The sequence below is a fragment of the Paramormyrops kingsleyae genome, chromosome 3 (assembly GCF_048594095.1).
Source record: "Paramormyrops kingsleyae isolate MSU_618 chromosome 3, PKINGS_0.4, whole genome shotgun sequence".
In the NCBI taxonomy this organism is placed as follows: domain Eukaryota; kingdom Metazoa; phylum Chordata; class Actinopteri; order Osteoglossiformes; family Mormyridae; genus Paramormyrops; species Paramormyrops kingsleyae.
Window position 1 is genome coordinate 11,431,235 of NC_132799.1, and position 26,591 is coordinate 11,457,825.

General features: G+C 37.8%; 1 protein-coding gene across 4 annotated transcripts in view; it reads left to right on the forward strand.

Annotated features, from left to right (window-relative positions):
* Nucleotides 1-26,591, forward strand: part of inpp5a (inositol polyphosphate-5-phosphatase A) — a 119,516-nt gene that overhangs the window by 17,290 nt on the left and 75,635 nt on the right. For all 4 annotated transcript variants that reach the window (XM_023840775.2, XM_023840795.2, XM_023840784.2 and 1 more), the window contains exons 2-4: nucleotides 16,195-16,236; nucleotides 24,389-24,489; nucleotides 25,104-25,191. In XM_023840775.2, the coding sequence (XP_023696543.1) occupies nucleotides 16,195-16,236; nucleotides 24,389-24,489; nucleotides 25,104-25,191 (231 nt within the window). The remainder of the gene's footprint in view (nucleotides 1-16,194; nucleotides 16,237-24,388; nucleotides 24,490-25,103; nucleotides 25,192-26,591) is intronic.

Below are 26,591 nucleotides of genomic sequence, written 5' to 3' on the forward strand. Positions count from 1 at the left end.
CCATTATTAAAAATGCGAACTTAATGGCATTGAAAAGTTTAAAAGTCGCTGCAGGAAACTCAAGATTCTACAGTCACAGAGACGGCTAATGCAGTCAGGTTGGTTGCTGAGACAAACACGTGAGGTTTACCTAAGCCAAGATGCGTAGATCCCACAGTCTTTTTTTAATATTAAAGATACAGTATGTGCATACACCAACAGATATTTAGAAACACTGATATTCATATATTATGTAACTTTATGTGGTCCAAATCATTCAAGGTTTGTTTATGTATTTTTGGCTTAAGAATCGTCCAGAAATATTTTCATTTAGTTGTTCACGGCCTGCTTGCAAATAGCTAAAACCGTGAATGTCAAAATCGGAAAATCTGGAGGGGTGACCGTATTTAAACAGAAGTATCAGAAGCAGTTATGTAGGTGGTAAAATCTCCATTTCTAATACTTTGTAGGCTTCAAACGTCTGACTGCGTGATCTGTAATAGATGAATGTATGACCCTTGAGCACTTCAGACAGAAATGTAGTTTTGATGTCTCCACTGGGTAAAACACCACAAACTTTACGAGAATAGTAACTCGTATGATGAAACTTCAGCAGCGTGAACATAGCATACAGTATATTTTTAAATGCATAGTGTGATTAAACTAAATTGATCTTCTTTTGTCCAGGCCAGAGTTATTGTGTAATCTGTTTGCATTTAATGTGTACTCTTTCAAAGAGTACAACACCACCCATCCATTTTTTCATAAGCGCTAACATCATGGGTCACCATGTGCTTGAAACTTGTCAAAAGACCATAATTGGCTTATTATTCTTTACTTATGCAGAGAAAATATGCTTATCTGTTTGGTATGAGTGAGATCCCACATGTAAGCATATTAAGTGCTTTTTGTTCTGTAACAGAAGCTTGGTTTATTTAGCTGATTGGTTTAGTTTTGGATTCCTTGAGGTGTTGAGAATTCTTCTGTTTTTGTGCTCATGATTTTGTCTTTTGTAGAGAAACAAAGCGCTAGACCAAATTTAATTATACGAACTACCAATGGTGTAAGAGACATTTGTTTTAAGTTAATATTATTGGTTAAGCAAGGGGAGAATGATAGATTTACATGAATGGGTGGTCAGTTTATTCTACTCAAAAAATGCTTTGGAGATCAGCAGTTTTTTCCCCCCAATTAGTCAAGAATCCAATAGGTTATTGAAGGATGTTGGGCAGAAAGTAGTTCATCTATCTCTCATCCATGTTCCAGACATTTATCTTGACTAAAGTTGCTGCCTATCCCATAGTGCATGAGGCATGGGGTTCGTGCTGGATAGGATGAAAGTTCTTCATAGGGCGTCCACACACACTACAGGCAATTTTGAGATGCCAGTTGGCCTAATTGCAAGACTTTGGGCTACGGAAGGAAACTGGAGCACCCGGAGGAAACCCAGATGATACGGGGAGAATGTCCAAACTGTGCTACCCGCTGTGGCACCATACTGCCCTACAAAAAACGGTCATATTGAAAAATACTATATTAGAACAATATGGTAATTGTCATTTTCAATGCAGAGAACTTGAGTTGGTGTCAGCTTTGGTGAAATTGCTGAATGTCTTAAATCCAGTTTAGCTCTTTCTTCATGAAACGTCAAAGTGCATTTCTGTCTAAGTCACAAATAACCTGTGGTCTATGTTAAATGTGATTTACTTCTGTATTGTTTCCCAGTTAGGTGTATGCTTCTGGAATCTAGAGATTAGAGTGTCCTTTGTCTTTCTGTTCCTGTTTATGATCTTTTCACAATGTTTAGGTGTATATTCCACATCCTTTAGACTTTTCTCTTTTGTTATATCTCTGTGGACAGTGCAGTGTGTGTATGCACGTGCATGTCCTTTTTTTTGTAAAACTGTCAATTAAAGGAAACATGAATGAAAAAAACTCTTGGGAGTGGAGGACTTGAGCAATGTAGTAGCACTTATGGCTGGTTCCTATGCACATGACATTTTTTGCAGGATGAGGGGAAATTTGTCATTGATTCATTTTGTTTCATGACCTTAAATAAAAGAAAAACTTCCATCCCCCCCAATGTAATCTGATAATTTACTGCAGCTTTTATAGCAGGAATTATCATGTTTTTCTGAAAGATTGGAAATTGTTTGCATAATTATGTTTGCTTTAAATGTGTTACTTAGATACATTCTAAATCATTTCCATTTTAGTCAGACGTATTTATATTTTGAATGTCAATTGCTTAGAAATTAAAATTAGCATGAGAACCTGAATTAAATTACATCCGCAACATGAATCTTTGTCACAGCATTAGCAGTAGTAACATGCACGTCTTATTCATTTACCCCAAAAACCGACCAACATTTTACTGCGTCATTAATGCCAAAAAGATGACTACAGCCGAGTCAAGAACCCTGCCTTGGAGTCTGGGGTTCTTTAAAAACAGGAGTTGATGAAAACTATAAAAGGAAATATCCAAGAATAGCTTGGGAGGGGCCAGCGACAGGTCAAGAGGAAGGGGAAAATGTGCTTTGTGACAAGAGCAGGCCTGGGAAATCAGTCACAGACACTGGCAGATGAGGTGTAATGCAGCCCTAATCCCCGTTAGACGCTTAATTTGCATATTTTTGATCAGGGGGAAAAAAAGGCTTGCAGATGGTAATAAGTTCAGAATGTTGCGTACATTCTCCCATTACATTGTAATATAATAAACCACTCTTTAATTGCACAATTGTGACAACAATTTATTTTCAGTATAGAGTTTGTCATTCTTTAGACTGACATTTTTTCGAGGATACACCTCAGGAAATTTTAGGGTGGTGTAATTTGTGGAACTACATCAGAAATGTTACACTGGCTGTTTGAGATCCCGTGGGCTGCATAAGGTGTTGTGTTATTAATTTTGAGCTTACCAGACCATTTAAAGACTAACACTTAACCACCACTAAAACTGAAAGGTACAAATCGGTGTGTGGCTGCTGGACTCGAGGGTTTCCGTATGACGGTGGCAAAACTGATTGGACTCTTTGAGAGATTCAGTGAAAATAACTATTATTATGGATTGTTTTAAACCGCACACTTTAAATCTCTGAATGTTTCAATTGTGAGGTTCAGTCGCTGCAGAACTGGAATCCCAAAGGACATAGACGTAACATAATAATGCTGCTAGTCTTCTGAAAGTGTCGGCTCTCTGTTGTGAACTGTACTGTACTCACTACCCTTTCTGTCCCCTGCAGGAAAGGGTCCAATTATAGAGCTATATCTGCTAAATGCAGAATATGAGAGAGCCTGTGAAATGTCTTCCGTGTCGCACAGAAACAATATTTGTCTTGCCCCAGTGCAAACAGGATGTTATGTGCAAAGGGGCAGAAAGAGATAATGTCCCTTTGAATAGTGTATCTAGTCCCACTCTAGCAGAAAGGGACGCGCCTCTGTACTCCACTACTTCACTCTATCTTTCTTTATCTCCTGTATAAATCTACTTGCTGCCGCAATAAACACGTTGTTTTTTTGCCGTTGTTGAATCTGGTGTCATTAGATTCTAATGTTTCTAAGGATATTTTATTTCTTAAGTCAGAGTGTGATGTACTCATTCGCTGGAAGAGTCTACAAAGGAAAAAAAAAAACAGTCAATTCTTATAATACAGTATATAAAGTACGTAATGTCAGGTTTTGGGGGTGATGGACACCAGATATACAGGTTTTGATAGGTCAGGGCTTCATGTGCTTTCATTACTTTATTTATTGTTTTATTTTTCTGCCACTTTTTTTGGACTGGTATTTTTCAAGTTTGCTATTTGAGATGCAAGTAATAGATTTGCATTTGCTTATTTGCTTGTTCATTTGTTGTTACTTATTTTTGCTTGGAAAAGATCAGTGCTACTTTTTGTGATATTAAAATCCTCCCTCCTTTCTGTCTACATGTTACGCTTGATTTTTTTCTCGCATATAACATTGAATGTTTGTTTCCTGTAAGTGAGTATTTAAAATGGAAAAATGTTTTATACTGATAAAATTGTTTCGGTTTCAGTTTTCAAACTCTCACTCACTTTTTACTGACAGTATGCTTGAGTTTTTTTTAAAGACAGCTCTTGTGTTTTCCTCTTACATTCTCAATATTATTTCACAGAGAGAGCAATAATGCAATGTATCAAGTACTTTTTAAAAAAATCATTATGCTGAAAGTCTTTACATAGATGCTTAATTTCTCGTCACCATTTGTAGTGTAAATATTGGTACTAAAATAAATCATTAAGACACATAACCATAAACTTTTCTTAAAGGTGGGTTAAAAAAAGAGCAAAAAAAACACTAAGTTGATAAAATTTGTTTAATTAAGTACACCCTTTTTCCATTGTTGGTTTTATGGTTGAATGGTCGATTCCTGCTTTACTATAGTTCACACCTTGTATGGATGAGTGTATTCAATGCTTCACTGGAATTCAAAAGTTTACTTTTAGGGTGTACTCACTGGTGCATTTGAAATATCTATATATTCTTGAAAATCATACTATTTTGTCCATGACAAAGCATAATATTTAAAATGTAATTCTAGAAAAGTCACAGTTTTTGTTCCCAAGCGATGCAACTTGAAATGCTGTTGAAAATATGTTCCTCTATATGAATGTTAGCAATCTGATGGGTAGCTGATCCTTTTACTGAAAGTTTACAGAGCTACCAGTTTACACAGCTGAGTAAATGAAGTGCGGAATGTCATTTTAATAGCGAACTGGATATACTTTCTCAGAGTATATGGATTTGTGCTTCTTTGTTAAATGTTATATAATAAAATAAAATATAATATAATATAATCTAGGCTCCATATAGCATGAACCTCAAGATGTGTCTTGTTTTTTAGATGATTAGAATATCATAAACAGGAATATGTTTTGGCGCCCTATTCTGGGTTATTGCACCTGTTGTTGACAGGATAATCTCCGGACCCCGGTTACCCTGTATAGAACAAGCAGAAGAGAAAATGAATGAATGGTTCATTTTATATGAGAGAGAGCAGAACTATGCTATAGAATAGTATATTTTTTAGTATTTTACCACAAAAATAAACAGACCATTAATTCTGTGGAAAACCGCACTGGTGTATCTCATTTGATAACATTATACATGCACAGACTTTTTTTTATAAAACCACTTTTAAAAAGCCAATAAGAATGAAAGCAGCAAATCAGCTTGATGTTCCCTTTGCATTTCATGCCCCCCCTCCCCCATCAAAATCAATAAAGCCCTTAAACATGTCGCCGTATTAGGACTCATTCTACTCAGTTATACTCAGTTTTAAGATGCAAATGCTTAATATACCCATTTTTCATATTTGTCACTCTTAAATATATGTTACTGATTTATTTTAGACATCTGACAAAGGGTATTATTTGACTCCGATTATGTGGTGATTTATGGAATGTCAGGACATGTTGAGCACTAAATGCTATTGAGCACTATACTATTGATCGGGCAGGTGACAACACAGACAATAGTCACGTATATGTAAAGCAAGAAAGATTTAAAAATCTTTTTAAATTAATAAAGATTTCAACGTTCACAATAAGACTAATACAATGTTTAGTGTGCTGCTTCATAACTAAACATAACTTAAAAAAAAACTGATATATGATAAAATGATTTTGTTTGATACAGACTACAGTCTTTGTTAGGTATATGTTTTGAGCAGCAAATTGGCCTCTACTGCAGGGATTCATAAAGAAAATAGAAAATAATTAAATAAAATAATAATTACATTGAAATAAAGGAAAGCAGTCTTAACTCGTCTCATTTGTTGCATCTGTATCATGACAGAAACATATTAAATAGCAAAAAGCACAGTTATGGATGGTTATAGCAAAACCCAAAAATACTGCAATTAGTTTTTTCCAATATCGTTCAGCCCTAAATAGTTATCTGCTAATATTGGGGGTGCGACGTGTCTCTCCCATTTCCCCTATTTTTGATGCCCCTGGGTACATAATTCTAATTTCTGCTGTTTCTGTGAGTACTTGAACCACATAGCACATGGCCAGATGGAAGAGTGATAATTATTTAGCTAAAAAATGAGGAGTATTTTCTTTTGTATATTATTTTACACGTTATAGTACTCAGGCTGTATGTCTAGGACCTTCTTCATTTAGCATCTGTGAGTTACTTTTCAGGTGCACTTTCTTCTGGATCGTTTTCTATATTTCTCACTCCTATGCCTGTAGGACTGAGTATTAAAATAAGGGAAGGTCCAGTGTTTACCTTATGTTAAACTGAGCTTATAGTGTTTGCCTTTGTTAAACTGAAATAATGTGTCACACTGGATTGCTGCATGTTAGATAAAATGCAAATACATTTAAGTGTGCCGGGTTTACTGAGCTTGCTACTTAGTTATTTCAAATCTACCGAAGCTGATGTAGCCCTTGAGTGTTATGGGCTGTTTAACCTGGCTAAACATTCCATTGGTATTTAATGTGATTCATTTTGAAGAGGCTGGTATGTCTGTAAGATGCTAGAAGTGACCCCCTGTTTATGAAATATGCTTCTATTTTATAACATGTTTAAGATAAAAGTTTAATAATAGTTTTACGTTCCATTGCATGCTCTCAAATTTATTAAATAACCCACTTTTTTGATGTTGAAATTAAAAGTACAATATATTTTATCAAGGTTATTATTGGTGTTAGGTGTTTATAGAGTAATGTTTTTGAAAGGGGACTCCTTTCCTGAGAAAACTGTTCCTGTCAGCTAAAAAGATCTCTGTACCTGTATTTACTGTTGTAACCACAATGTGACGTCTGCTCAACAGTATAAAAAATGTATTTGCCAGCTGTTTATCTTGGCATCCTCATATGACACAAGAAGCTTTGTGGTCTATCTGTTTGCATATGTGAGCTAGTCTTCCCCATCAAAGGGGAATAAACGTGTTTTTATAAAGGCCAATTCTGATCAATCTTTGATTTTTTTTTTTTTTTTTTAATTTATTTCAGTGTCCGTGCCTCTGTTCATACTCTAACTTTGATGGCTGACAATGGTCAACTTGGGGGGTGTCCTTCAGCTAGCTGTGGTAGACCTCTCTTGCTGTGTTGGAATGAGTTTACCAAAGCGTGGAACTCGTAAAGACGCTCGACCATCGCAGGAAGAGAACTTGCTTCCTCCCCATGACACCCAGCTCAATCAAAGCCTTTCCTTTTCGCTAGATATTTTTAGACGGCACAATCCCCAGGAAGTGATGCCCTGCTTCTTGGACTTGTATAAATCGTCAGGAGTGCTTTGCTTCTATGAAAGGAGGCCAATCTCTCACAGTGGGGGTCAGCGGGGGCCCCTTGGTGTGTGACATTACTGAAATGCCAGTGTAGAGAAAATAAGCCTGTTACTGTTTTGGTTTACTGTGACCCTGCCTGATGTACAGCACAGTACATTTATAAGTGCATGGTAAAGATTCTAAATTTATAGTAGTTCTTTATTAATTTTCAATATTTACCAGCATTTACCTTTTTCTCTGAGAATGTTGATACATTTTCTCTTGTGGTTGTCAGTATTTCTTTTGTATAGTAATATATGCAGTTATTCATTATATGCATATCATAATAATATGTAATAGTAATATGATCAGTAGTCTTCCAACCTGACAGGCCTATGTGATCATGTGTACATTTTTAAGAATAGGGTTGCCATGACATGTAATTTAAAATGACTTCTATTTATATTCAAATTGATATATTTACAAAACGCATTGTTAGGTTATCATATATTGTACTATGATGAGTTAGTATGTAATGCAAAACAGCACAGTGGCCCGAAAATGTACAGCACTCAATGCAGGATTCAGAAATTCACTTATTGTTTAACTGAACATTAAGACACATACGATGCCTAATTCGTACTTTTTGGTGCCATACTTGGCTGTTCCAACATCTCAGAAGCAAAAACCTTCCTGAGCTTTTCACGCACTTGTGTCTAGAATTCACAGAGAATGCTGTGATGAATGAAAAATGTCCAGTTAGTAACATTTCTGTGGTTGAAAACACCTTGCTAATGAGAGAAGTTGGAGAAAATTGCCCGTTAAAGCTAACAGGAAGGTCTCAAGTGGTATAACAGCAGTTCAGTACAACAGGAGTGTGCAGAATAGCCTTTCCGAGCACGTAAGTCATCTACCAATAGCAGTTCTGGGAGCAAAACTGGTTCCTACAGAATACTGGCTAGGGTGTACCTAATAAAGTGGCCAGTAAGTGTATAAACGGAGCAAAATATGGAAATATTACACTTTTTTTTTACTGCAGTGTTTTCTGTGCAATTTATACCGTAGTCAAAGTTAATGAGAAGTAATAAACAGAATATAAATACTGAGACACATAAGCGTAATATAACTGACATTTTAAAGCAGGGACATTACGACCTAGACAAAGAGATGCAATTAACCACTAGATTGGTGGGGAAAGATTGTGCAAATTTGACTGAGCAAATAAATTGAGTTAGATTCAGAGTTATGAGTCCTTTTATTAGACCCAGTCTTGGCTGGGAGGAGCCAGACCGTTCAGCAGTCAGATAGTCTGTGGAATCCTCAGTGTCCTGACCTTGAGGCTGCAGAACCTCCTACCAGATGCCAGAGCAGAAAAGGGGCCTGCAGTGGGTCCTTGATGCCGGTGGCCCTCAGGGTACAGTGGCCATTTTAAATGTCCAGTTAGGGAAGGTAGAGTGGCCCCGGAAATCTTCTCTGCTGTTTTAATGACCCACTAGAGAAACTGGCGGTCCGAGGTGCTGCAGGAACTGACCCAGGCCATGATGCAGTTTGTGGGGATGTTCTCGGTCGTGCCTTTGTAAATCTGGACGGGATAGGAGGTGGCAGTCTCGCCTGTTCACTGCTGGGCTTTCTTAGTCAGGGAGAATTCATGCTAGCTCCAGGAGAGATGCTGCGTGAGGTGCTCAGCCAGTATGAAGCACATTTGGAATTTTGTCATGAAACCAAAATTGGCTTTCTTGACTTTTTGGCTTTTTTTGAACAGTGGCTCTATGGTGGCTTCCAATGCACATTATGCTACCAGGGGCTGTTGTGTAATTTGCAGCAAAACTTCATGTACACCTGCCTCTATGCATGGACCATTGTTCTCCTAAAACATTTACGTTTGTGCAGAATTTATGAAATGAATATTTTTTCTTCTAAACACCTTTTACAATCCATAATAATGAATTATATGTATAATTATATATATAATAAAGCAAATGTTATATGATTAACAGCTAAATGAGTAGTCGTTGTGAAGAATGAAGTGAACTGCCTTACAGTGCTGTACACTTGCTTACATATTACCATTTACCTCTGAATAGACAGATAACACTGAAGGTTCACTGCATAGCCACACACTCTGCCCGGCAATCTTAACCAACAAACTCTCGTGTGTTAATCATTGTTGTCGATCATGAAAATATATTTGTCCCACCTCTGCTGTGCAACATGATGGCTTAGCGTGGTATTATCTCCTCTGTGCCTGTAGGGTTTTAGGGGTTCGCTCGGACACGACTTTGTGTTTCATTTACATTTCATCCCAGTAACTGATTCTCTTCGGTCTTTTACAATTGACACGTTGCTGTTCAGTTTTAACCCTGTGGCACTGAGAGAAGACTGAAAAGAACATGGCAGAAAGTTTCCGTTAGTCACAGTCTAAATAGTATACCAGCAAAATAATTTTTTCCCGAGTTTCGTTCATTGCGACTTGATTATGTGGAATGAGAAATACTTTCCTACGCATATGTACTATTTAGAAAAGAAGAACCAACACACACGCTGTGGAATTGTTTTGCAGTGTGGCTTCTGGTTGCCAATGTTTTCTGGTTTCCATGAAATGCGCATGTATCCGAGCAACGGCACTCTCCTGTTTCTGCGCTTTAGGATGACAGATGGAATGGAAGTGATTGTTATGATACTAGGCCTTTTGAGTATGCAGGCAGGCATTAACAGCACCGTAATATGTGCTTTTCTCAGTTAAATTGATCTGTAACTTTGTTATTGGCGTGGAAGTTTTAGAATGCTTATAGAGATGGGTCCGGAGCTTAATTGCTGCTACACTTTAATGAGAACCAGATTTCTTTTAAGCATTCCCCTGGGAATGCTTTCCGTTTTTAGGTGCACCCCATACCGCCACATCAGAGTTTGCATGAACAGAGTTAATGAAGTGCTTGCAAATTGGCCTACTTTAGCTAGCCAGAGCTTCTGAGTGAGGCAGTCTTGTCTTTCTGCTACGTGTGCTCTGTAGATCCCAGTGTAACCTGAGGAAAGGGTCCACACATGTAATCAGTAAAGAAATGAATGGAGATATGCTTTTTAAACAAACAAAAATCATTCCACATCAGCATTTATGTATTTACTAAATGAAAGGAAGATTATTGATACTTTGGTTGCATATCTGATCCTTAGTTGGATATGTTGGCCCTATGAATTGTCAAGGTTAATATTTTCCTTCTTCTAAAGATGACATATTACTTGCAATGCTTATGTGCTGTTGTATGGCTTGTATTCTAATTATGTTTAGATTCTTGGGTTTGATGAAGGAGTGTGGTCTAATTCTTAGAAGCGTAACTGGAAACAAGTTCAGTGCTTTGAGGAAATCTCTGCTGTGCTAGGAGTCCAATCATTAGTATTCAGATTAAAATAAAAACCTGATTGGCGAAAGAGTCAAAATCCTGGATTCTCATTGGTTTTTTGAAAGTAGGTCAAACTGACAGGTCCGTACAATGCCAAAATGCTATTTTTAACTTCTGTCACTGATGCTCCCTCTTTAATTAAACTGCAAATTAACTTTTGATAAGCTATGGGAGTGAGAGGGGCAGGACTAATTTTGGAGTTGCTGTGAGTGGGGGGGGGGGGTGATTAGTATCCACCGGAGGTGAACATAAAAGGTCACTGATTCACCACCCAACCTTATTGTTGGATATAAATTTTTCCTTTCCTTTTTTGTGGGACTTTGTAACTTGTCATTTTCTGTTTTGTTTATTACAAGCCATCTGCCTGTAATGAGTCTGTACTTTTCTAAAATTCCCAGAGCGCCTGGACTCTTTTTAGTGGCAGGGGCGAGGTCTAGTTAAAAAGGAGGATTAGAGAGCTCATTTAAAGTCGGAAAGTTTCATCAAGTTTTCCATAGGCTTTCAGTTCGAAGCAAAGAAATGTATCTTGGTCATTTCAGAGCATTAAATTGTTTTTTTGGGAATGCAGAAAGCACATTTCATACATGTTTAACATAATTCAGTGCGATATATGGTGATTCAGCTGGATTAGGTTAACCTGGTAAGTAATCTTATGTTTAATAAATAAGATTAATAAAAATTGGGAATCACCCTTTTTAGACAAATGAATCAAATGTACCTCAATCCAAGTGAATATGGTGGGGTGTGGCTCAGTGGGTTATGACAGCGTCCATGATCGGAAGGTCACTGGTTCAAATCCCATGGCTGGTGCAGTGATGTCACTGTAAGGCCCATATGCCACAGTAAGGCCCCTTAGCATCTACTAAGTGTATACTGTCTACTGTATTTTCTCTAAGGCTGTAATGTAATGGTAGCAGGACCAAAGACTGCAATGCAGGTTTATTTGCTCATTTTTTCGTCAGTTATATAAGGTGACTTCTCTGTACACACACCAGTTGTCTAAAGTAATTTATTTTTAACATCTCATACAAAAAAGAAAAACTTAAGTGCTAGAAATGCTCAAAGATAATATTTTGGAGCAGTTTCTTGAAATCAAAGGTAATATTACACCAGTTTTTCTGTTAAGCCCCCAAGCACTGCTCCCCGGACGCTGAATTAGCTGCCCCCTGCTATGTCACAACGTGCAAATGCAGGGATTCATATACCCAGAGTCAAGTTGTGTAACAAAATTAGCAATTTTCCAAAGTATACTGTTTAAATTAGAATATGCAGGAAATAAGCTTATCTGCATATTTACAAATTTGGATAATCAGATGCAAACCTGATAAAGTATGCACTTCAGTAGTGCTTTACATAATAATACTATTAGGTTAACAAATGAGTTTAGAGTAGTGTTATCCTGCATTTGTCACCTTTTTGTTCTTACATTAATGTAAGTCATAAATATATTCCCATTAAGGTCATTCTTTAACTTTTACAAAAATCTGAGTTCTTTATTTCTTTTATTGCAAGGTTTGTCACTCATTCTTCTTTGATGCATTTTGTGTGTGTACACCAGGGTTGGGGCCACTCTGGAATGCATTCATCAATTCCAGTGCAAATCAGAAAAGGGACTGGAAAAAACAATTGGAGTTGAATTTGAATTTCAGGGATTTTATATTCCAACTCCAGTTTCATTTCCTGATTTGGATTGGAATTGACGAATGCATTCCAGAATGCCCCCAATCCTGGTATACACACTACATGGACATATATATGCACACACAAATACAGTATATGGATAAGTATTGGTTACACACCTCTCACTCGTTGAATTCAGGTGTTTCATCCAGACCCATTGCCACTGGTATATAAAATCTAGCATCTAGCTGTGCAGTCAGGTTTACAAACATTTGTGAAGGAATTAGTTGTTCTGAAGAGCTCAGTGAATTCAAGCATGGTGCTGTCATAGGATGCCACCTTTGCAGCAAGTCAGTTCATGAAATTTCTTCCCTGCTATGTATTCCATGGTCAACTGTAAGTGGTATTATTGCAAAGTGGAAGTGTTTAGGAGCAACAGAAACTCAACCACAGAGTGACAGACCAGGTAAAGTAACTGAGCGGGTGTCTGGGTGTGACGGTGTGACTGATGTCAGGGGAACGTCACCTGTCTGACTGCACTGTGCCAACTGCAGTGTTTGGTGGAGGAGGGTATGGGGTTGTTTTCTGGGGTTGGGCTGAGCCTTTTAGTGCAAGTGAAGGAAACAAAGCCATGTCCAAAAAGACAGGGTTGGGTGAGTTTGGTGGGGAAGAACTTGACTGAGCTGCACAGAGCCCTGACCTCAACCCCATCAAACACCTTTGGGATCAACTAGAACAGAGATTGTGAGCCAGTCCTTCACGTCCATCATCAGTGCCTGACCTCACAAATGCTCTTCTGGATGAATGGGCAAAAGTCCCACAGACACACACCAAAATCTTGTGGAAAGCCTTGCCAGAAAAGTAGCAGCTGTTATGGCTGAAAAGCCGGGACCAACTCCATACTGATGCCTGTGGGTTTAGAACGGGGTGTCATAAAAAAGCTGCTTTTATATACTGAATGTATTCATTTTTCTAAGAAAGAAACCAGTCAGAAGCTGGGTGCCGTTTAATTGTACACTAGCATTTGTAGCTCTTTGACATTAAATAACATAATGAATGAGCTGCCCAGAATAGCAAGCTCCAGTGTTTTTACCATTACTTTGATCTGTAACTCCGCTCATCAGAAATACACACACACACACACACACACACACACACACACACACACACACACACACACATATATATATATACACACACATATATATAGAACTGCTTTGAAATTATAGGGCTTTTAATTATGGGTTTCTTAAATCATGCAGTAATAACGTACTATTATAACTTGTTCTCAGAACACCTGTGACTAATCTCCACTGATAATTAGAAAGTTAGAGGCAAGTGATGATAAGCTCTGCTCTATATATGTTGGAAGTCAGAGCTGGGAATTTAACCGCGCTCCAGTACAATTGTCTAGATTGGCCATTAGCAGTGTCATTCATTGTTAGCCATTGTTAGCAGTAACAGTTTATAATGCATCACGCTGTATTTTGTGAATGCAAACACTGTAGCAATGTCCCCAGAGAGAAATTGGGCAGTACTGTGTGTATGACCAGTTTTTTGAGGCACAAATAATATAAAAACACAGCATGGACAGTTACTACAGCTTTTCATTGTTGATGAAGGGCACAGTAATCTTGAATTCTGAGGTAGGGTTTGCAGAGGTTCCTGCGACTTTCCGAGTCTGAGGTCTGACTGCAGGGGGGCGTTCCAGTGGAAATTTCCAACTAGGAGTCCATAAATTCTGCCTTCCCTTTTTAAATGAGTCCATCCTCTGTTTTACTTAATTACATTATTCTTGTGTAGTTCTGAAGAAAATGGTAAAGAATGGGTTAGAATTAATTGAATACATGTCTTCCATGCAAGTGATGTGCAGAAATGGAGGATGTTATAAAGAAAAGGATAAGACGGTCTGGTGTGGTCCATCTCTTGTTAATTTTAGAATTGTTCTGCTGAATCAGATACCTTTAGGATTCTGCTAAGAGAAGTATGCAAGTATTTATTGTACTTGAGTTTTTGAGGACTTAGCTGAACTCATTTGACCTTCTCTTTCCCTTCTGAGGATAATTACATAACATATTCTGGCCTGTAATGATCAGGTTTGAGAACATCAGTTGAAGAATGCTCGAGGACATCTCTCATTAGCAAGTTAAGATGGTTCATTGACGTGTGGCTAACAGCCTGAGATGGGCTTGTTTCCAGTGTCCTTGTGTATGTAAATGGGGCCGGGATAAAGCCTGTCAGCAGAGGTGTGGAAGGGAGAGCTTTGAAAGATCATTTGTTTTGATACTGTGTGGTGTAGTGTTTCGAGGATCGTGTATTGTTTACCATAGGTACCAATGCCAAGTTAGGTGTTCCTGATCCAGAAATGTCAGTGTTACATCTTAGTGTTCTGAATCAGTTTTTCTAGTATCCCTGCTGATTGTTTTTTAGTAACAAGAATGAAAACAGTTGGATTGTGTTCTTAACCGTATCTGCATTTTTAATCGTATATACGGAATCCATATTTCACATGAAAACTGTTGTATTTCAAAGTGTCATCTATTCTACAAAGTTCTTCCCCATTTAATAACACCCAGGATCAGCTAAAGATGTGACCTGTTCAGTTGCCCATTGCAGTGAGGATTTAACACAAGACACTCTTGAAAGTAACTCCCCAGTTGAACAATAGCGTTTCATGTGACAGTTGACGTAAAGCAATGCATTGAGAATATTGATATTTACATATTTCACTTTAGACTCAGCTTTGATACTGAGTGAAGCTGGACACTGTGCGGTGTGAATAACATTGTCCTTGCGGAGCGGATTTTCCGTGGTGTGGTGTATGGGGGCATGTTATAAACAGGGTGGCATTGGGCAGAGATCATCCCACTGGAAAGGAAACTCAATGGCCAGGCCTAGAGAAACAGCCATGTTTAGTGTAGGTTCTACTGCCTTCCAGTCTGCATGATGGATGATTGTATTTGGCACTTGTCCTTATATAGCCTTGTAAACAGAGGCCAGGCAGAGCAATGTGGTGGCTCCTACCAGCACCCATACAATAAAGACTGAGGCCTTTATTTGCCCAGAAGGATTGGGGCTTCTGTGGTATAACCTCTTTCACACATATTTATACCTGTTTATTCACTTGCATGTTTTTCTCGTTCTGGAGTGACTCCGGTCGCACCGTTGAGCATCTGATCAAATGCTACGCTGTGCAGAGAGCTGTAACCTCTCTGGACAGAATCCCTCACAATTCAGCAGCCGAGAGTTGTCCTTAAATGGTAGATCACCTTGCAGGCTGTGTCTCGTTGTATCCACAGCTGAATGTGGTCAACTGCCGTTGCGGCTACGCAAGTGGCATTTATGGATAAGAATAAAAGACGAGAGACACACTGACTTTTACAGAAAATGCTATCGGGATATTGGCACTGTATTTACGATAAGGACTTAAAAACTTTAGGATTTAGGATATTGATTCAAATTAAAAATTGTACATATTTGTGGCATTAATCTGTATTAATATGATCAGTACTTAATGTAGATTTAAAACATAAGCTAGCAGCTGTTTGGATGATGTTTGTATTGTAAAAGTAATAGTGTTTCAGGGTATGTGGTATTCTTAAACAGCAATAAAATATACATCCAATCCAAGCTGTACCCCAGCTCTGGAAAAGCCAAAGGAAGCCGTGCAGCCCTGAACAGGATAAGCTGTTGGAAGATGATGGATGGATGGATTTATGGATGGATGGATGGAATAAAATAATGAAGTTGTACAAAGGATCTCAGTCATGAAGCTGTGTGCCTATGACGACCCACCTTCTACTCTTTGGGCCGCTCTGTCTAATATGACTTTGGGAGGATGTGATGATGACTCGGCTTGAAGATCGTTTCTGACTTGAATATAAAGCTTCTTAAAACCTAATGTTGAAGCACCGATTTTCCGGATAGTCATTCATGCATCTTCTTTCATTTGTTTTTCAGCCAGAAAACCTACAGAAGACATGGCTGCGAGAGTTTTACCAGGTAATTTTGTGTGATGTGGTTGAGTAGAAGTATTTTGACTGTCTTTGCATTCAGTTGCTTAGGCAGCAGTTTTATCCAAATGATCAGACATGTTCAGGTTTTGCCCCTTTTACACCTGGCAATTTCCATTAAGCAGGACATCAGAAAGCATGCTTAAGTGTACATTTACATTTGGCTATTTCGCAGACGCTTTTATCCAAAGCGCAACATACAAGTGAGACAAACAGTGCATTACAAGCATATGCCTGTCAAGGAGTCAATTAGGCATAAGTGCAGTTAGGCTGTTTCCCCACTGAATGGCCAAACTAGCGTGAGCAGTACTGGAGCCAGAGCTAATCGGCACCTTTCCAACATAGCAAGAACATAAGACAACTATTCAAATTAACCAAAAAGTGCAATATTAAGAGCATTCAGGGAACAAAGAGATCAAGGGTATTATATCAGAGGTCCTTTTTGCCTCGTGGTGACCAGTGAATTTTTTAAAAACTTTTCGCCCTGGTCACTTTGCTTCTAACATCAATAAGCTTCACCAACACCCACAACATGTCCTTGAGGCTTGTACCACATGACATTGATAAAATGGCTGTTTTGTTCTTACTTCCTTCAGTACTCTCATAACACTTTTTTTTTTTTCCTTTAAATGACTGTGTGATGGAAAAAAGTTGATCTCTTACCTTTTATCTTGATGGTAGCATCAAAAAAACCACAGCATTTTCCACTCTGTGATAACATGAATGTACTTCCTCAGCCGTTGCATACCGCTGTAAAGATGTGCTCCGACAAAGCTGCTCTTTCTCTTTTCTGCATTGTAATATGTAGAGATGTCATTGAGAGGCACTACGGCTAAAGAGAAACAGAGAAACAAATTCAGCGTTGCAGTATCTAGGTATTTGATTGCAAGAAAGTGTTTTATGTGTATGATCAGGAATGCAAATTATAAAATCCACAAAGTAGTAAAAATGCTTTTGCATCAAAGTGAAAGTAAACTTTTTTTGTGCTGATTGTATGATTATATAGTTGTCTTCAAATCCATAATTTAAACACCGTGGCTACATGTCTGGAGCAAAACATGGTATTTTCTGCACTACTGTACAGTATATCCCACATTCGCCCTACTCATACCTCGCAGTATCAGCACCATATTACCACAACACAAAGTGTTTTCAGAATTATTAGGTCCATGAAAGTGAGGATCAGAGAACAGGGTCAGTCAGTCCCTGGATCATTTGGGGTTAATGATTTGAACCAGCAACCTTCCTGTCACACCTAATATAATACATAGCATAATTGCTTGAAATGTTAAACTGTTGTTTAAAAATCTAAATGAACTCAGTATTCAGGCATCTAATGAAATAGTTACTGTTCCAGTGTTCTATTTCCACATATTTGCCAGCGTGAAATGCATGAGCCGTTCAGGTTGTGGAAGCACATTAAGTAATTGCTTGTTGTGTAGTGCATGGAATTAAATATGCTTTCTCTTTGGTGTAGGTGATAAAGATGTAAGAAAGCCACATGAAATGGAGAGCTTCAATTTTCACAATACCCAGTCTGTGGGAGACCTACAATAATTTAGTGGTATTTCACCACTTTGAATGTTTTCATTTTGCCGCAAAATCTTATTTATGCACTTTATAAAGTATATTATATGTGTATATATGTATGTATGTATGATATACATACACATACAGCTGAATGTATAGAAGCCATCCATATTTGTTCTATATACTACAAGATATTTTTATTTAGTCTTGAGCTGAAGTTTTAGTGAATGTTGTGCGTAAATGTTTCGTTCTGTTCTGAATTAAGTATTTCATATTCGTCATTTTACCAGTATCATTTCTATTCATTATTTAAGTTACCTCTTCTTCTGTACAGTTGGAATAATCTAATAAAATGTGTAACAAGTGCTTCCTGTGAAGAGAAAAAAAGTTGTTTGATGGGCTTTTCTGTGGTTTGCAGAAGTATCCTGCAGACCTCACTCGCAGTAAGCATTTTTTCTGAGCTTTGTGAATGTGATCACATTTAATTGCTTTAAAATGCTGGTCAACATAGTGACTTACTGAACAATCTGTTGAATTTTGCCTCAGATCGCTACCTCTGGAAATAGTTAACAGTATTTTAATTTTGAATGCAATACTATATGAAAAAATGCACATGTGAAAGGTTTTGTAGAAATGTCACACGTGCGCAAAACAGAAAGGCAAATATCTCTGTGCTGTTTTTTTTTTCTTTCCAGGATGTTGGAGTGAATTGTAGCGTGCTGGTGGGAGTAGCGTGTTAGCATTAGTATCAGATGCTCAGGCAGAGATCCAGGAAAATGAACACAGCCTACCTGCAGAGCTGATTCTGGAAACATTGTATCCAAAAACATACTAATGCCCACAAACGCCTTACAAAAAATGTATTAACACAATACAGCCCCTCATCCTGTGTTGTTGTAGATCAGCACTAACACAACATACAGTGTGGTGCAGACAGTCTCCCTAACTGAACATCCTCTGGGTGCCATTTTAGGCAAGGTAAAAAGAAAATGAAAATGAAAAATCAAATGTGAATGTATTAGGAATAAATTTGGAATTAATGAATTAATAATTTTAAATTTTATATTGATAAATATATGGAATAAGCATTTCTACTGTACTCTATGTGATGCCCTATTTCAGTATTTCCCAGACCAGTTTCAGGGACTCCGTTTTTGTTTTCCTAATTCCCTGGGAGTTTGGAGGCAGCAAAAATGTGGACTGTTTGGGGTCCCCAAGGACTGCCCTGAGAAACACTGCCCAGTATGGTACTGACAGTTTAATACCAAATTATTTGCCGTGCAGAGGGAAATTTACACCAGGAAGCACTTTCAAAGCCTTCATTTTCAGTCTGCTTGTAACAGGAAAAACATTGTGTACCTCCATGGACTGATCTTTTTTTGTCAGGCTACATTCTCATGTACAATAGGGGCATTAATCTTGAAAGGATTTAAATCATGAAAGCATTTTAGGTATGTTTAATTGCCTACATAGAATTAGGTACCAAAAGGTTCCTTTTCAAATCATTTAAATATATCTAGTGGGACTTTATTGGCGATGGGGACTTTTACAAAGATATTCAATAAGGTCGGAGTACGTGTTGGATTATGTGTGGTCAAACAGTGGCTTACTGGATCTGGATGACTGAGGAGTATGGTTATTTTTGGCCCTATATTGAGTTTCAGTACCTGGATTGACCGGCTGTGCCTATCCTATAAAGGAAATGCAGTTGCTTAACTATTTAATATTGAAACTTTATACCTTCTGCTGATGGACAGGAATCACATTCAGGGTGCTCCTTGCCCTGTACTGCCTAGCCCTGGTCCCAGACCTCAGACCCTACCTTTGGACAAGTGGTTAGGGAAAATAGGTAGATTACTGTACCTCCAAGAGTAACATTCCCATCCTTTCAGAATTAATTAACCAAATTATCATTTGCTCATTTAACCGAATGAAAGAATACATTTCTTTTCTTAATTGTGCGATTAGCAGTGATTGTTCCTGAAAGGTGTCAGGTGTACTTCTTATTTGGTTAATACACCATGTGTCCCTGTCAAACAAGCTGTTAGCCATCTTTGGAGTCCTTCAGAAATCGGGTGATTAATCTTTTGTTCCCACTTTGTTTCGCAGCCTATGAAGACGTTTTATTTTGTACAGTGGCTTCAGAAAAAATTCAGGCCCCTATGTTTTCCAGACTTTGTTGTGTTGTGAACATTCAAAATATATTGAATATATTCTTTCGCTAACGCTTTACATTAATTGCACCTTCATGATGCCTTTATAATGCATTCATAGAACATTCAGTGCCCCTACATAATGCATTTATAGAGCATTCATAAGAAGCATGTAAGTATACCTTAATACCCTAACATACCTTTAACAGCCTTAATATACACTAAAAACAAACATTATATAATAATAACAAACATTATAATCATTTAATCTGATAATGTTGGTTACTAATGTATATTAATGCTGTTAAGGTATTTTAGGATGTTACCATTCTTTCTCATGATTAGTGGACAAACCATACAATTCAGGATATGCAAAATGAAGCAGAATATAGCAGAATCCAATTTTTTCCCTGCTTTTCTGTAATGTCCTGAGGCCAGCTAACCTGTTAATCTGCGGCAAGGTGTGCCTCTCGTGCCACAAGGGAGTCAGTGAAGCAGATGCTAAGCTACTGCATGGTGCTACTGCTGGTAAGATGAACATCTTCTCAGTGTTATTCCTAAAGGCAACAAGGGGATCTTATCGAGCTTATCCAGCCTAGTGCTGATGTCCTGCACATATCACGGCCCTGGGGAATGCAAAGAATCAAAGTTCCCCCAAGCACCATAAAGACTTTGCTAAAATTGTACATCTCACAACCAAGACAACACTCATCTGTCAGCCCCATGAGAGGAAAGCGTGAAGGAGGCACTCGAAAGGAGCATAATGAACTGTAAGGGACTAATATTCAAGTGTGGGAAGGAGAGCAAAACAGAATACACGCTTTCAGAAGTGGGCAGCTGAGGATTTGCAAGACAATCTGTGAGCAGAGGCCTTCGAGTGCTTGACATCACTAGATCAAACGATGCCGTCAGTTACATCTGGCAGCAGAAGCAGCCTCAAGATGGCCCTACATCAGATTTGTTTTTGGCAAACCACAGAGCCACAGACTTAAACCTAATCATGGTGTCAAACCTTATTAACCTATTAACTAATCTCAACTAAAGTTGCTTTGAAAGATGCATATAATGACTAATAAATATTTATTAGTGCGGCAATTAAAATATTGATGAAGATGTATCAATGCTGTCAAAAGCATCAGAGGTATTGATTCTATCTTGTACAAAACGGGTTTTCATAGTATCGATTCTATAGCCTGCTCTTCCAGTCCGCCTTGACCACTGAGGCTTTTAGACGACCAAAGCGCATACTCGTTCTGGGTTGCGCAGAAAGAATGGCTATCCAAGTGAATGACAGATGTCCGATCACTTGAACAAATCGTTCTTTTGAACCAGTTCTTTTTAGTTTCATGTGAAACCGGTTATCAAATCTAAAGGAATCAAAATTTTTGTACATCCACGCATTGCACAGATCATTGTCTTAGATTCTAAAAAAACTAAAAATATTTGAACTTAGCAAGGGTTGCAGTGTGTCTTTATGATAACTCGCATTTGCTTTTTGTACACTGTCTGTAGCCATGTTGCGTTCAGTGCCCCGTACTGGTACCCAGACAGAGTGATCCATTGTTTAGGTCCTAAGCTGAATATAATGTTTCCATTTAAGCATTAAAAAAAAAAAAACAGATTTATAAACAAATTTAAGATATATTTTGTTTATGAGGATTGTCAGTAGAGAAACTATGAGAAAGCTAAACCACTGGTGTATTTTACAGTTTCATTATATAAGTCGGAAGCCTTGCTAAGCTCCATGGCCTGTTTTAGAAACTTGTTCTTACATGCGTTTGTGCTAGTGCAAAGTTTTATATAAACAGTGGTCAGAAAGGCATGGTGGAGCAGTCATCTGGACTGCTGCTGAAATGGGGGGGATCTCAGTGGTATGTTTGCGTCATTCGATGATGGAATGTTCAAAACAAATAAGTGAGGCAATATGAGAGTAGTCAACCATGCTGTGTGCATAGTGACTGCCATTCCCTGGAAACAGGTGGGATAGGTACAACAAGGTCGTTATAGATCTTCAGAACCAAAACGGTTCACTGTAACATTCATGATGGCCAGCCTTATAGAAGTGAAAAGTTGTCTTAAATATTTATTGTATTGATAATTTATCATATTTGTTATATTAGATTTTGGAAATATCAGGCAGTAGATGTCTTATAATCCTCTTTTGCATTTCATCCCCCCCCGTTGTTTAAGTAGGGTCCATTATGCTTGAAATCGAAGAAGGTAATTAAATAGGGGATGGATTTCAGTCTGCTGAAAGACAAAGAAGCTGCTTAGAATGAATAATTGTTTTGTGAAGTCTCACAGTCTGGAATTTAACTACTAGTTTCTAAAAATACAGAGGAAGCCACCACATAATCATCAGGCACTATTTAGATTAAGTAGTTTGCCCTTTAAAGTCCATAAAGCAAATAACTGAACTCAAGTAAAACATACACACCTTTTTTCTTGCGTAAAATAAATATGCGATTTACTGATACCGTGATGGAAGAAGGAACTGCACACAGACACTTGCTCACGCACTGCTGCGTTAATCAGAGTAACCTCCCAGAATGAGACCTTTTTAGACCCGAGTGACAGGGTGAGGAATTGTTTAACACTGAAATGTTCTTTGGGCTAGTCTTGGGTCATACAGCTAAGTGACAAGCCATAGGTTGATGGAAAATCCATAGCATTATTGCTGTACATTAGTTTTATTCGATTTCACCTTTACCGTAAAATAATATGGGCCTGTGTGTAGAGTAGGCCTTCGAGTTCTGGAATTGTCCCCGGCATAACATCGCCCAAGGGGATTACATATCGTCTGTGACGGTGATCTATGGCCTTTGCCTCGTTCCCCCTCCCCACATCCATTCTGTGACCTGAGCGTGCCTGTGAGTGCTGTAATTCACTTCTCTATGGATTTTATGTTATGAGTTGACACCTTAGAACAGCCTTTGGTCTTCACTTGCAAACAGCCTTAAGTCCAGCAAGGCCGGGGGGCTGGTCATATATGCCTTTATATGGGCTCTTTAATGTGGGAGAGATTTCCGAACCAAAGGTGAGCGTGACACTGAAACGTCACGCGCGCATAGTGGAACAGGCATACCTTAAGAATGACGTGCCAAAAATAAAGGTTGATGCAGGCTATAAAAACAAAACCACAAAATTAATAGAGACCAGGGCATGTAATTTCATACCTATGCAAATAAAACCTTCAACTTTATGTAAACTTACGTGAAACACAAATGTTTGCTTAAGACTATTCCAAAATTATAATTACATGGTTATTGTGCAAGAAAGAAATGTTGTGTGTTTGATAGCATTTAAACTGAGTAACAAAGACTTTATGTGCAGTTCCGTGTTATCTAGGGATGCTCTGTGACTCTGCATGTTAGAATTCTGCGCCTGTAATTGGAAGGTTGCCGGTTCAGGTCATATGGCTGGCAGACTGAGGTCCCTGTTGGGCCCTTGATCAAGACTGTTTACTTAAGCTATTTCATGGACACTGTCTGTTTCTGATCCTCACTTGTATGTTGCTTTGGACAATGGGTGCTGCTAAGTAACAATGAATTAAAATCCTCCATATGTATATTGTAATTTTGATAATATTCTATGTAAACGTCCAATTCATTTTAGTAAAACATCCCAGCACACACTATTGAATAGTGTCTTTAATAACTGAAGTATTTAAATTTAGATATTAAGATATTACTCAAGAAATGTGTTCAGTTATGACCCAATAAAATTTGTTCCCTGTTTGTTTTTGAAACCGTATCACCTGCAAACATTCTGTTTTTAGAATCTTAATAAATGTCATGTTACCGGTTGCAAACATCAAACTGCAATCTCTGCTTGACTAGCTAGGGATGTAGTGTTGTCAACATCATAAGTAGTGTGAGAAAAAATCTTTTACTGATTTTAGCTTAGCAGTCTGTCCCAGCTGCCGTGACACATACATCCCACTGTGTAGTGTGGATAGAGCCTGTTGTATCATTTTCTGTCATACATTTTCCACACGTCTCACTTTGCTGTGTAGCCACATAGCAAGAATCTGTCTGCATCCACCACTGTTGACTCATTACACTAGTTTCTTACTTTACTAGAAAAATATTTGAGAAGTGTGATGTGTGGTTTGGGGCTATACATTAGAATGTAGCTCAGTAGATCTGTCTAGCCTTACACTTTGCTGATGTAGAGCTTTCTGATGAGAAAGTGATAATATTCATTTTTAGCTTGCTAGCAAGATGATGTGGATTAAAGACTTCATGAATTGGGCAAGAACTTTTTTTTCCTAGACTCAAGACCAGCTTTAAATTATTACTTATTTTTGCTGTTTTCTCTCTTCAATCGAGGATATTTCTCTGTTCTAGTCTGATTTGTTTGAACCGCACTGTAAATGACATACTTAAGATACTCAACGTTTTTTCCGTTTTGCAAGTTATGTGTCTCTCTCTACATATGTATTTTTTTCTTTTTCAGGCTGTTCATACCTATAAGCCCCATTTCATTGCAATACATTGTCAAGAGGTGGGCGGAAAGAACTATGAAGAGTCCATGACACATGTGGACAACTTTGTCAAGTAAGAGACTTTTCTTACGTGTGTTATGGTTTCATTATGCGCAAAGGGGAAAAAATGAGAATGGCGTGTTTCTATACTTTTCATGGAGGACTGTGTGACCCTTATATGAGGGAACAGCGCCCTCTGCTGAAAGTGACGCTCCAGGTTACGTTCGGATTGAAATATGTTCCTATATTATATTCCGTTTCTGTTTTCTTCTTCACATGGATTTTGGCTATTATTATCAATTTAAAATAATTGTCTTTCTGCAGTAATTACATACGGTTCCAAAGCGCCCATATAGGTAACACACGATAATTTAAAATGATCAATAAAGCGTAATGAAGGTTTCTTGTACAGATTTGCTAAGTGTAACCTGATGGCTGGTACGTCGTGTTATGCGTAACATTGGCGGAAACCGTCCCGAAAACTCATTATCACTTTATTTATTTATTTATTCGTGTATGTGTTTGTTTGTTTGTAGTATATTTTGCAGCTAAAAACGTTAGTTCGAGGTAACCGGTCCGTAAATCGAAATTTTGTCATCAAAAACGGCGCAAAAAAACCTAAACCGTAAATCTAAGGAATAGTGAGAAAAGCCACAGTTAGAATGCACTTACTTTTTTGTTCTTCAGAGAGCTGCTATCCAGCGATGCCATGAAGGAATACAATAAAGCCCGCATCTACCTCGACGAGAACTACAAATCCCAGGAGCACTTCACGGTAAGAACCAACTGCACATGTGCAGAAGAAATTCCCACTTAGTGCCCTTTTGTATGTACAAATTCATATAAAACAGATATAGTTGTCTTCGAATTGAAAAGCTGTCCTTTGTGCGTGACTTTAGGTTTTTTCCCACTGTCCTTTTGTTTTGAAATTAACAGACATAAGAAAACCTCACCTTATGTGAAACCAGCGACGGAGAAATCGTTTTTAATGCCAGTTAGTAACCTGTCTGTTGATAAAAGATATTTGAGGTTGCTTTCTGTAATTAGATAACTAAACCACTTCTGGTTATAACTAAAAAAATAATTTAAAAAGGGAAAAAACGAACAACTTTTATTTTCTGTATGATTAATCCTAATCCCAAAAATCGCAGATTCTGGTGACATTTAAGATAATCTCTCCAGTACTTACACTGGAAAATTAAGACGTCAACGTTAAGTTGTTCTTCATGATTATCCAAAACGGAAAATATTGGAATTTACTTGCAATATACTGAATGGCCTCTAGATGGTGGTGAAGTCCATAGAATGTAACGGTAAACGGTGTTTCAGTAGGATGTAATATAAAACTTGAGAGGAATTCATATTGTGCTTAAACTGACTCAGCCCCAGCAACTTGTGGTTGGGTGTATGTAAAACTAATTGGGGTATAATTTTTATTTATTTCTCATCATATCCAATAGATATGCTCCAATCTGTGGTTAACAGGAAGATGGAGATTTGTGCTATTCTTTGTAGGATTATAATACTGATATAACATCAAAAATCAGTAACTGGAGTACTTATGAAATAATATAATTTTAAATTTGATTTTTAAGTATTTTCTAATACTTCTAATTCTGATAATTCTAATGTTGTTGGATAAAGTGACCAGTGGTACCATACACAAATTATTATTATTATTATTATTATTATTATTTTAAACTTTTAGATAATTCACGTTAAAGTATTTGCTTTTATTTTCCTTCAAATAAAATTCCGAATGAGTGAGTAGGATTGTATGGAAATGCCAGTGAGCAAATTATATAATAGTTATACACATATTTATTACAAAAGTCAGTTGATCATAAAGTGAATTATTTCAATTAAGATCTCTATTTTGTCTGGATTATAGTTTTTACCTTTCAGTGTTCTGTAATGATATTTGTGCTCATTGGTGTTTTTCCCCTTAAGAGTAAATTAAGGTGGTGGTGGGGGGGGGGGACGGGACTGGAGCATTTTCTCCTGAGCTTATAAAAAGAAGAGGTAGGAGGCTGTTGGGGGAAATGGGAAGTGTTTAGCAAATTAGTAATTCAACGCTGATTGAGCAGCCCTGTCTGTTCCAATTGATGTCTCAATGTTTTCTGAAAAGGTGTGACATCCTGCAAGTTTCTTGTAACAGCTGCCCGGAAAAACAGG